The 12,779-nt window shown below is 37.9% G+C and overlaps 1 protein-coding gene across 5 annotated transcripts in view; it reads left to right on the forward strand.

Moving 5' to 3' along the window:
• The window catches only part of CYRIB (CYFIP related Rac1 interactor B), a 153,734-nt gene that overhangs the window by 131,207 nt on the left and 9,748 nt on the right, over positions 1–12,779 (forward strand). For all 5 annotated transcript variants that reach the window (XM_082675225.1, XM_082675224.1, XM_082675223.1 and 2 more), the window contains 4 exons: positions 2,781–2,886; positions 8,893–9,029; positions 10,434–10,511; positions 12,511–12,627. In XM_082675225.1, the coding sequence (XP_082531351.1) occupies positions 2,781–2,886; positions 8,893–9,029; positions 10,434–10,511; positions 12,511–12,627 (438 nt within the window). The remainder of the gene's footprint in view (positions 1–2,780; positions 2,887–8,892; positions 9,030–10,433; positions 10,512–12,510; positions 12,628–12,779) is intronic.

Here is a 12,779-nt window from a genome sequence, read left to right on the forward strand (position 1 = left end):
CCTTGCACATGTTTTTTATGGTGGCCATCACTTTGTTTTAAACCACTGATATATGATGTCTGTATCTCCACTGCTGTACTGCTAGCTTGAGGAGGGTGAACTTGGTTTCTTACTTATTTTTGTGTTATCAGCACCTAGTATAGTGCTTAGTAAGCAGTTAGTAACTGTTGAAGAAATAAATGCAAGAGCTTTAGATTAATCTTGCCAATATTATTAGCTTGAGTAAAACCTTAATATTTCAGTAAATGAAGGCATGTAACCATTTCTGTGAATTTCAAGTTCCCTAAACATATAAAAGCTGAGTATATACCAAATACATAAAGAACAGATATAACTACCAAAACTGCCATAGGTCAATGTGAAGACTTAATTGACTTAGTAGAACAACCATTCTACCTATGAGAAAACACACAATAGAAAAATGTTCAGGTTTACAATAAATGCCCATCACTGTCAAGAAGTTTTACTGCATACAGTAATAAAGTATTAAAAGTTTCATATTGGTTGGTTTATGAAGAAACAGGTAGTCTTAATGCAAGTGGTATTGTAGAATGGTATCTTTTTGGAGGTCAGTTTGGCAAGGTATAAAATTAGATCTGTAAAATTATTTATACTCTTCTATCAGCTACTTAATTTTAGAAAATATTCTCCAAAAGGCTATCATTCAAGAGGGAGGGAAATGTAAAAACCTTTATGGCCACCTTATTCATCGTAGAAAAAATGTAGAAGCAATTCATAGAGTCGTTTTGAGGATAAAGTTAGATAATCCATCAGCAAAGAAACATAGAAGCTGACACATAGAACATAGACTGAGAGTTTACTGTTATTACTGTGCTAATGATGTGGATTATATATGTATTTGTTTAAATAGTACTTTATTAAACATGACTCTAAAATTGAATAAAATGTGATTTAAGATATAATCTATTAAATAAACAAAGCTTACTCTCTAGAATAAACCACTAGAGAGGGAAATAAGAACTTTCCCTAATGTTTTGATGTATCCATAACAGCTTTAACATTTTTGAAAATGAAAGTTATAATATTTGCTCCATGACAACCTCACCATTGACATTTTACTTAAGTGCTCTTTTTCATGTTGGGCTATGATGGGTGCTGTACCAGAAATGTTATCTAACAGCAGTAAAACTGATCTGAGAGGAGAAAAAATCAGAATTATAAGGAGAACCATAAAATGTTGTCATAAAAGAGCAGACAGTGTCTTCAGTTCTAAATCCAGGCAAGGCAGGGCCAAGGAAATAGTTAACTCTATTCAGTTACGAAAATGGTTGACACTTGCTGGAGCACTTTAATATTATGAGAATGAGCCGATATTTAGAAAATCATTTTTAGATCCTTGCAAGAAAGGTTGGATAGACTTCTGAGGAGAAGAAAATAAATTTTAAAATTCTATCTATTTGCTTATTTCCCAAGTAATAAACAAATTTTTACTACTTGATATGAAACCATTGAGACTGGACTTGAGGCTAAAAGGATATTTTCATATACATCAAGATAATATCACAATCCCTTTGAAATAGTCACATTAATACAATGTGAAATAAGGATTGTTACATGTTGTAATGTCTGGTTTTCTTTAACATTACAATATTTCTAGATAGTCATATAAGTGGGATTCATTTCAGACTCCTATTTGTTTATATAAAAAAATCAAGAAAATTTGAATACAATGGCAAACTTATAAAGCAAATTGCTTAAACAATGTATAGCCCATTTATTTAGTTTGTAGCTAATTTATTTGAAGTATCTTCTAAATCTGTCTGGCTTCAGTTTTATTTTGCTGTCTTATTTTTTGGTTTTGTATGGATGGAGTCAGAGTACTAGTGTCTTGGGAGAATCTAAGTGTGCCATTTAGATTGCTGATATGTTACAAACAGGCGCTGGTTATGCGTTTCACCTTTCAGATGGTGTGTTTAGCTCATTTGAAGATGTTAGAGAAAGCAAACCAAGGTGTGGAAAAACAGTGAAGAAAGGCATCTGTAAGCAAAAGGAAGATGAAAGCAAGAAAATATATTTCTTTGGGAATAACCCTCTATATTTACAAATGATTGCCTGATGGCTTGGAAGACTGGGCAGAGAAAGAGCATATTCATGTTTATTTTAGAGGCTCTAGATTATGTTTTATTTTCTCCCCTTTCACATTTGAAACTAGTTTTTCACCTCACTCAGGAAAACCTAAAAAAACTTAGATTCCAGAATAGAGTTTTAGTTACAGGGAGGGGATAAGTGACAATTTCTGAATCACATTTTTCAGGCTGATTTAGGTTTTCAAGTGTTTGGTAACTTTTTAAAAACTAGTTTGGACCCTGGAATTTGAATTATTGAAAGTTTATTAGCCTATTCCCAGATTGGGTCTTATTTCATTATTGCCTGCCTTTTTTGGTTTCCTTTTATTCTACGAAAATAATCCTTAAAACAGAATTTCTAAGAAAGCTTGTCTGTGATATTGGAAACATTTTGGTTTCTTTTTGTGGCTCTAAAAAGTATCAAGGTGTAATATACCTAACAAACATACATTGTGTCATTTTTTATTCCATCTCTCCATATCCATTGCAAGAATAACGAAGAATGTATTATAATAGGTTTAAAGTATCCATGGAGTTGAGAAGGCCACTCTCAGCATTTCTGGGTCCATTATTCTGAATTTCACGGACTATACCAGGGTTTCCTGTGTTTGCCAAAACCTATATTTTAATGTAAAAATAATACTGTTGTGATTTTTTAAAAATCTAACTATTTTTATTCTTTGGATTTTGAAGGCCATCCAGCATCCAGCAGATGAGAAGTTGCAAGAGAAGGCATGGGGTGCAGTTGTTCCACTAGTAGGCAAATTAAAGAAATTTTATGAGTTTTCTCAGAGGTTAGGTAAGTTGAAAGTTTTGTCATTATGACTTGCCTAGTGAGAAAGACAGTTACTGATACTGGAAGTTATTTACAGTATTTTATGTTCATACTGCTAAATTTATATGTTTCATAAGTAAAGCAGCTTGGTAGACTATGAGATTATAGCATAATCTTCCTATCATCCTATTCAACCAGGTGTTCAATTTATTTAGACCATTTTCCTCAAAAAATTTTGACTTCCATAAGGAAATTTCTGATTTTTTGCAGCTTAAAGGGTCCTACTATGGGAAACAGCTTGGTAGAATTTCTCTCCAGCTCCATAGCACATCCTTTCCCATATGTGGGAACTAATCCAAGGTCTCCTGGGTTATTTAGATTTTTGTGTTCTTAAGATCATGGCTGGTTATGATCGGTTCATGTACCTAAAGCTGTACGAGATGAGAAATAGGAAGCTAATGTTATATGCGAAGTTATCGAGGGAGTCATTAAGTAACAAGAATTCATGACCATCTGCTTCTGCCCTCACATGGGAACAATTATTCAGAGATCAGAATTGTGCCTTTAATACAGTGAATAAGCAAAATTGGAGTTCTTTTTCTTGGTGAAGGAGGAGGTAGAACAGGTAAGATTTAGCTCTCTAGCTGCTTGTGTAATTTGAAAGATGTAAACTTTGTGAAGTTGGGAGCATAGGGGAGGAGTGGTATAGATGTGTCAGAAATTTGAAACATTTCAGTTTAAGTTTTTGATACGTGTTTTTATATAGTTTTGCTTTTTGAATCATAAAAATGTGTTATATATTCTAAATGAGTACATACAATTTGATAAGGAAACCAGTACTGTAAGATAGAAGTCAACTGGCGGCTCATAAGCTAAATTTAGATCTGAGATATGGTTTGTTTGGCCCACATGGTTTTTAAAAATTCCTGATTAATTGCCAGGTTTTAAAATTGGTAATTATATGTGTTGTGTGTGTTTTAAGTGCGGTTGCTTTGGAAAAATCAATAGCTTAGCCAGCAATTGAGCAATGGATCTGCCTCTCAATTGGCGAAGCTAAGTGGCAAACTGACTCTGTGTCCAATAGTTAGGGCATGTACTTTCTAGTTTGCAGTGGGTCTCTACTGCATCCTGGTTTTTTATATCTTGCTCTCTTTATATTAGCTACTTGGCCATTTGTGTTTACAACCTCTGCTTCAAAGTTGAAGTTCTATTATATTTTTTTTAATTTGAGCTTTTTATTTTTTAAATATTTATTTATTTATTTTTGGCTGCGTTGGGTTTTCGTTGCTGTGCAGGCTTTCTCTAGTTGTGGTGAGCCACAGCTACTCTTCATTTCGGTGCGTGGGCTTCTCATTGCGGTGGTTTCTCTTGTTGCGGAGCACGAGATCTAGGCATGCGGGCTTCAGTAGTTGCCGCGTGCAGGCTCGGTAGTTGTGGCTCATGGGCTCTAGAGTGAGGGCTCAGTAGTTGTGGCACACGGGCTTAATTGCTCTGTGGCATATGGGATCTTCCCGTACCAGGGCTCGAACCCGTGTCCCCTGCATTGGCGGGCGGATTCTTAACCACTGTGCCAGCAGGGAAGTCCTGTGAAGTTCTGTTTTTTTTTTAAAAAGCGCATATTTTTTAAAAAGTAAGAGAATTGCTATTTTTCCTTAGATGCAGTATACACTGTTAAATGCAAAGACAAATAATAGTTGAGATAGAAGTGTTTGTGTAAATAGTCCTTTTTTTTTTTTTGCGGGCCTCTCACTGTTGTGGCCTCTCCCGTTGCAGAGCACAGGCTCCGGATGTGCAGGCTCAGCGGCCATGGCTCACGGGCCCAGCCGCTCCGCGGCACGTGGGATCTTCCCGGACTGGGGCCCGTGTCCCCTGCATCGGCAGGCGGACTCTCAACCACTGCGCCACCAGCGAAGCCCTAAATTGTCCTTTTCTTACTAGAAATAAGAATTATAAATTATTTTCCTCGAGCATGACAGTCAGTTCTTTCAGTCAAGTATCTACGTAGTCTGTAGCTTTGTAACCTCAGAGAGCCCAGGTCTTTCCATTTTAGTTATCTTCACGACTTATTTAGGGTTTTGCTGTGCTGCTCTTTCCTAGACGCTTTCGAAGTTAAATGGCTTTAGATGCCGCTCAGGTCCTACTCAAGTTCATCTTGGTTTCTTAGCATTTGCCAGTAAAAAAAAAAAAGAGTAATTATAAAATAGACCAAACCCATCAGGCTTACGTATTTTCTCATATTTTAACTAATGGAATTACATCAGGTTAGTGTTGTGTGTTTCGGCACAGGAGCTGGGTTCCGTTTCAGCAGAGGATATAGTAACACAGGTAATAGCAGAAAGCTATCAGTTTTTTATTCTGTCGTGTGGGAGCCTTGAACCTTCATTGTGTAGTCTAGGGCTTCTGTAAAGGTATGAACAAAGTACAAATTTAAGATCTGGTGGTTTACTCCTCATCTCTCGGCCAATAACCTGGTTTATAATGTTTCCAGTTTCCTTGCTGACAGGGTACATGTCTTTGCTTGCATGTGATAGGAACTCAATGTTGAATGAGTGAGCAAGTGGTAGATAAATGAGTATGTACATCTGATATATCAAATATGTGTCGGATATTCAGGAGAAGCAATAATAATGGATTTTAGGCTTTCAAGGCATAATGGCCTGTGTTTGAATTCCTCTGTTTGCAGTTATTAGCTGTGTGGCCTTGGCTACATCATTTAAATTCTCTGAGCTTCAGTATCCTATCTGGACCTCCAGTCAGTTGAACCCTCTGCTTTAAGTCCACTTAACCTCTGTTGTCTCTTTTCTTCCTACCTCCCTGTTGAGCCAGAGATGAGGATAAACACCACAAACAGCACACAGAATACCGCACAACTGTGAAGATGCACATGGGCCTTCAGAATTCCAAGAAGGTTGCTTGGTTCAAGCACTACAGATAAACCATGGGGTGTACTCCAGAAAAGGGACCCTGATCCCTTGCTGGTTTGCATATTTATAGAGGGACAGGGAAGGGACCACTTGACTAATTTGGAAGACACTGAGCTTTGCCAACATGGTTTAACCTTGCTGGCACGGGAAACATCCTGTACTTGCTTGTTTCAATCTGAGGCCTTCCCAGTTGAGGCAGCTATCTGAGCAAAGGTTTTGTGGCCAGACAGTACATAAACTGCTTTGTGTCTCCTCAGTCTTCCTGTTCCAGGGGCTTATTGGGGCCACCTCCAGGGGTCATAGTGATGAGTCTATCCAACGTGTTGACTCCTTTTCACTGGGCTAAATTTATCAAAATGTGTTCAAAAGGTTCTGAAGTGCCCACAATGGTGGTATTACCTCTTGGCTGTTTCAGATCCCCTGCACTCCACATCCTTTGGGTTCTCTTCTGGGGATTCAAAGACTGCTCTTTGATAGTGGTTGGTTGGCAGTAGGTGCGAATATATGGCTCTTGTCTGTAAAGGAGCCTTCTCTTCCTAGTCATCCGTTGTTTCCCCTTCTGGATCTACTTTGTGGACTGATCTGTCATTATTTCTCCATTCAGTCTCTTCCTTGCAGCCTTCTTACATAGCTTTGGCTTCTGCACTGGTTTACCAGCTAATGCTTTCCAGAATTTAGGGCTTAAGTAGTCCAGTACTTTCCTCCTTGCCGTCTACCTTTTGTAAGAGTCATAACCACATCATTTTGTTTCAGGAGCTTCATCAGAGAGACCAATCCCTACATCATCTGTTCTTTGACCTCCCTTTCTTTCTAACTCAGCCAGAGACCGGAGCCACCTTCTGAGATCCTCTCTCTCTGACTCCCCTCTTGTCGCAGGGCACTGTAGTCTAGGAGGACTGTCTTGTATCAGCAGAGGGCCCCGGGCTGATCTAGCTGCTTCAAAGACAAGTAAGCAGCCTTATCATTTTGAGTTTCTCTTTCACGGACAGAAGTTCTCCCCGGTCATTGGCCATCTCAGGTCAGCCATGACCTCAGTGTGGGGCTGAGGAGTGTCTCCCATTCCCCAGAGCGGTGAGCACTATAGATGCTGGACTTCACCCTGAGGCTGGATCAAATCCAGGAAATGAGAATTTCTTTTTTCTTTAACAGCTTGTAACAGTATTGGAGTTTTTTGTTTTTGTTTTTAAAATGGTTTTTCCTGTTCTCACATCTCTCAAACTTTGTTTTCCACTTATATTAATGCTGACACATGAGATGAGTAATGGGAGAAGTAAGCCATTTTTCAAAAGAGCCAAAAGTTTTTTCCTTTTAATTGATCCTCACATCCACTCTTGCACCTCTAGAAGCCATCCATACTCCCACAGTGTGTTCTCCACACTGCAGATGAAGTGGAGTTATTAAATGCTAATCTGATGATGTCACTACCCTGCTTAAATAGTTTCTCCAGGGACATTATGATGACATGGCCAGGGTGCTTATTAATATGGTCCTCGTGTTGTTTTAGTCTTAGGTTCCTCTCCTTCTTGCCTCTCCCTTCCCCTGTACTGGTTGTTGTAGGTTTCTCTACTGTGTCACGCTCTTCTCAGTTCAGGATCTGGCTCCCTGCCCTATTGGCAAACCCCTGCTCATTCTTAGTGCACAGTCCAGTCTCAGCCCAGATGTCATGTATTCAGGGAGGTCTTTTCCTGAGTCTTGAACAAGGTTCAAGGTCCTGTTTTTATACCTTTCCACGGTGCTGTGCCCTTCTCCTTCTTAACACACATCCCAGCTGTAGTAAGTTGTCTCTCTTCTCTGTATAATTAGGCGCTGTGTGGGCCTAGGGCATGTCCATCTTCATCTTTCCCCAGTGCCTGGCACATGTTAGACCATCAATACATTTTCTGACTTACATAAAGAAAAGGATAGAAGCTGACATTTGGAGTTACTGTGTGGATTACAAATAGTGTCTAGCTCAGTACCTGCCATATAATAGACACATAAGGAGTACTTACTGTTGGTACTGATCAGTAAATTAATCTTTTATAAGGTTGCAGAAGGCTAGTTAGAATGTCGCTTTTTGTGAGAAACAGTTTATTATGGTGGAAAAAATAGGGCTGTGAAATCAGAAACACCTGGCATTTATGAGCTATACCCTTGGGGGTCTAACCTCTGAAACTCAGTTTATCCATCTGTAATGCCGATGTCACAGTTGATGGTGAAAGTTAAATGACAGACTAGGTTAAATGCATAAGTATGAATGTTGGTTCATAATTGGGTCTTCATAAACGGTAGAGTTGGTATTTTTTAAATGAAAGGTTGATGATCTGACATAAACTTGTTATCACTAATAAATATTTATTCTAACATTTATTCATAAACATCAGATGACCATCTAACTCTGTAAGCTCTTGTTTTCTCTGAATAGGATCTACCATTGTTTTCTGATTCTGTAATTTGTAACTGAAATAGTTTGATTTCTGTGATTTTTTTTTGAAGTGCAATCAGTATTTCCATTTTTAAATGGAATATAAAATAAGCTGCTACGTCTGGCATTCCAAAAGTAGCAGTTGTTTCAAAGGAACGGTTTTATTTATATAATAAATGAGAATATTTATATTATGGTCCTGAGATACCAAGTTCTAAAACACTCAGAGAGCTAATTATTAAACCAAATATTTGGTTTCCTTTAGTAACTGAAAGAAAGCAGTTTGTGTTTATAAATAAACAGTATATTTAAAGTATGTGAAGTTGGTAATTCATTCACACCCGTGTACCGATTTGTCTCTGTGGCCACAGTGCCCCTGAAGAAGTTACTCAGCTGTAGTAACAGTTACCATTTCATAAAAATCAACACAGTAGAATGTGAAAATAATATAAAATTTGTCCTTTGATCCTGGTATCTCATTCACATTCCACATGATTTTGAATTTGTGTTTACAGAAATTGAGTTAGTCACTTCAGGGTTTCTATTCTAGTAAACAGTATTCAGTTTGAGTGTTACGTTTAGAATCTGGCTTTTAAAGAGACCTTACTTTTATGGGAATTGAAGTCAAAACATTTAAAAATCGCTCACGTTTTAATAAACAAATATCAGGTACAAACAACATTTTAATCTTTTTTTCTTTAGAAGCAGCATTAAGAGGTCTTCTGGGAGCCTTGACAAGTACCCCGTATTCTCCTACCCAGCATCTAGAGCGAGAGCAGGCTCTTGCTAAACAGTTTGCAGAAATTCTTCATTTTACACTCCGGTTTGATGAACTCAAGGTAGGATTGTTCTGCTGGTCCTCATTGTTACGGAAATCAGGAGTCTTTCAAAGAGCACTAGGAGGAGATGCCTGGAGACCTTTTCAAAATGTGTTTAAATGCCTGCTGGTCCTTAGCAAAAATGCCGATTTAACACTTACGCAGGCCTTTTGGTATATACATAGCAAACAGCAAATTACCCAATATTCAGTTTTCATTTTTTAATTTATTTTACTTATTTATTTTTTGGCTGCACTGTGTCTTCATAGCTGCGCACAGGCTTTCTCTAGTTGCGGCGAACAGGGGCTATTCATTGTGATGCGCGAGCTTCTCATTGCGGTGGCTTCTCTTGTTGTGGAGCACAGGCTCTAGGCACGTGGGCTTCATTAGTTGTGGCTCGCGGGCTCACTAGTTACGGCTCGCAGGCTCTAGAACACAGGCTCAGTAGTTGTGGCACACGGGCTTAGTTGCTCCGCAGCATGTGGGATCTTCCTGGACCAGGGATTGAACCCGTGTCCCCTGCATTGGCAGGCGGATTCTTAACCACTGGACCACCAGGGAAGTCCATCAGTTTTCATTTAACTTCATTTTAAAAATCATCTCTGAAACAACAATATTGGCTTTTTCTAATATATTTTTTCTGCTCATCCCCACTTTTTTCAACATTCTTCTATATAAAAATGTTAAGATACTTTTTCTTTCTCTCACCCATCTCCCTCCCTCTCTCTTTCTCACCACCCTCCTTCCATCTACCTACCTACCTACCTATAAATGTCCTTTTTGCTGGAAGGAGTGAGAGTGTAAAGAAAGAAGCACTAAATTCCATGTCAGGAGACCTTAGTTCCACTTTAGGCTCCGGCACAGTAACCAATTATGAAGCAGGTCCTTTGACTTTTCAGCGCCTCAGGTATCTTGTCTAGAAAGTGGAAGAGCTGGATTCCTAACTGCAGCTTTTTATCAACGGTGTATCATAGACAATTATTCTCTTTTATTAATACTTTGAGCACAAATGATTTGTATATAAAGTTTTAGTCTCTTTGAAGATTGCCCTGTTGACCATATATATACTTTATTGTAATAACCCAAAATAAGTGCCTACACATTCCTTTTTGTTTATTTGGTAATATCATTTTTGGTAAACAGACTTTTAGTATATTACCTGAAATTAATGAAAAGAAAGAAAGAAAGTATACTGACTGACTGAAAAACAGTGTGCATGGTCTTCTATGTTCAGTAGTGACTGAATACGGTGTTATGTAACTTAAGTGCAGATAGTCATATTGGATGATAATGGTTTTAGTTCTTAAGATGATATTACAAATTAGGGAATGTTACTTAACTAATTATAACTAGTAGATCTTTCGCTTAATTTGTGTACTATATTTAGTAAATAATACCTTTTTCTTTCATAAATATCTTCTTTAGATGACAAATCCTGCCATACAGAATGATTTCAGCTATTATAGAAGAACATTGAGTCGTATGAGGATTAATAATGTTCCAGTAAGTTAATGCTTTGAATTACAGGGTGGTAATAATAATTCAGCTCTCAATTTGTTCAGTTTAATCTTTTGCTCATGCATTCATTCATTCAGGTAAAGCTAAAGCTAGTAGTAAAGTTAGTAATTATGGGCATCCACAGCTGTGGGAAGAAAGAGCAAAATGTAGCAAACCATATTGTTTTTACCCATTTTTCCACCCAGGCCCTGATTCCATAACTAATCCAGTAAAATTGCTTTTTGCCTATATAACGTTGATACTTAAAAATTTCTCTTTGCATTCTCATTTTAACTGCACAAAAATTGTGTGAATTAGTGGTTATGAGTTATTTGTCCCCATATTCTTAGAATGGAAGAGTCCTGGGGAGAAATTGACCAGGGACAGAGAAATATTAACACTGGCAGGACGGGAAAGTGAGGTCCTGGACGTCGAGCATGTCCGTGTCTGACATGGCTGTGTGAGAAATGGCTTCTGTGCCTGTTGCTTGGCTAGCATAGCATCTCTTCTGGTTTGTTAGCATCTTGACTTCTCCTCATTTTAAGCTGTTTAGTACCCTTTTCTCCAGGATGTCAAATGCCATAAGTAAAACCTTAAATATGAAGAAAACACTCTCTTTTTCTCTAGATATTTTGAGGACCTATCAATATATTGTGCTAATTGGTATGAAAAATAGAAAATTCCTAGGGTCAGGCCTGGCCTCAAGTAGATAGTTTAATAAAGAAATACTATATAAGATTATAAGGAGTGATAAGTGGCGTAAGAGGTTAAAAGAAAAAACAACCAAAGGAGACCATTGAATAAATATTTTATGAAGTAGTTGCTCTAAGACAGGCCTGGATTGGAAGAAAGATTTCTTTTCCATGAAGCCTCTGGTATATGCATTAGTTTGGTTTTGCATAGACTGGTTTCTTTTGTGAGGCTGACCTTATCATCTGTCTTTTTCATACTCACCATGTAAAATAAAATAAAATAAAATCACCCAATCCTCTATTATAGCCATCCTGCCATGCATCAAGGGCAAAGGCATTGAAATCATCTTTGTACGTCTTTTGCTCTCAATAATTATAGGTAAATCCAGTCGTTGTCAAGTGACATCTCTCTCACATCTCTTCACTGCCCCCCTTTCCATCTCTTTGTACTTCTATCCCAGTTGAGAGCCTGATACCCACTTTCTTTTTGGCAACCATTCTATAATAGCTGTAGAACGTATTTTCTGACATACAGTCTCTTTTTGGTACAATCTGCCCACTATCATTAGTTAAATTTATTTAGAAGATTGACTGAATTGTTATTCCTTTCTTTTGACCCTGTAAGTGGCTCCCCATTACATATAGAAGAAAAATATGACCTTAAACTAGGATTTCACTTAAGCTAGGATTTAGTCCTACCCCAGCTTTGCTTTCCAGCCCTTCTTTCAGTAGTTGCTGTCCCTTATTACACTGACTACATTGACTTACACTCTACCAAGCATTTGAAAGCATGTTCTTCCGCCTGACTGGTTGGAATACCTTGTGTGCCTGCCCATCATCACCTACAAAAAAACTCTTCCATGAGTCCAGTTTAGTTTCTTCCAGTCTAACTTAGTTTTCCCCTTCCCCCCTCTTGCATCCCTTGTCTCTTAGCATGTTATTGTGGCTGCTGTGTGGGTACTTATGTGCTCCTAATAGAGGCAGGTATGATGTCCTAGGCATCGTCCCATCCTCCATAGCATTTAGGATGATCCCTTGTATACAGTAGGCAGCCCATCAAGGTTTTATTTAATTGCTTAATATCATTTAAAATATTTTTTAAAAGTTAATCTTTTTTAAAATGGCTTAATATTATTTTTAATCTTTTTATTTTTAAAGAGTATTTAAGTATTGTGTGCATTTGAGGGTCTAAAATATAAGAGTATTTATTAGATTAATTTAACAAGCATTAGATGGGCACCCTGCCTAGGCTCTTTCATAATATTATTTAATAACTTATGAACTGATATCAAGTGTCTTTATTTTCCACACAGGCAGAAGGAGAAAATGAAGTAAATAATGAATTGGCAAATCGAATGTCTTTGTTTTATGCTGAGGCAACCCCAATGCTGAAAACCTTAAGTGATGCCACAACAAAATTTGTATCAGAGGTAAGCATTGTTACTCTTCTGCCTGTCTGAAGATAGGATGATCTGAGCGAGACCATGACTTTAAAGACCATCTAAGCTGATAGACTGAGATGCAGTTTGTGCACGGGGTCTGGTCCTCTTCCCTGAGGCCCATGTGTGCACATCTACCGCCT

The sequence above is a fragment of the Grampus griseus genome (genome assembly GCF_964374135.1).
Source record: "Grampus griseus genome assembly, chromosome: 17".
Taxonomy (NCBI): domain Eukaryota; kingdom Metazoa; phylum Chordata; class Mammalia; order Artiodactyla; family Delphinidae; genus Grampus; species Grampus griseus.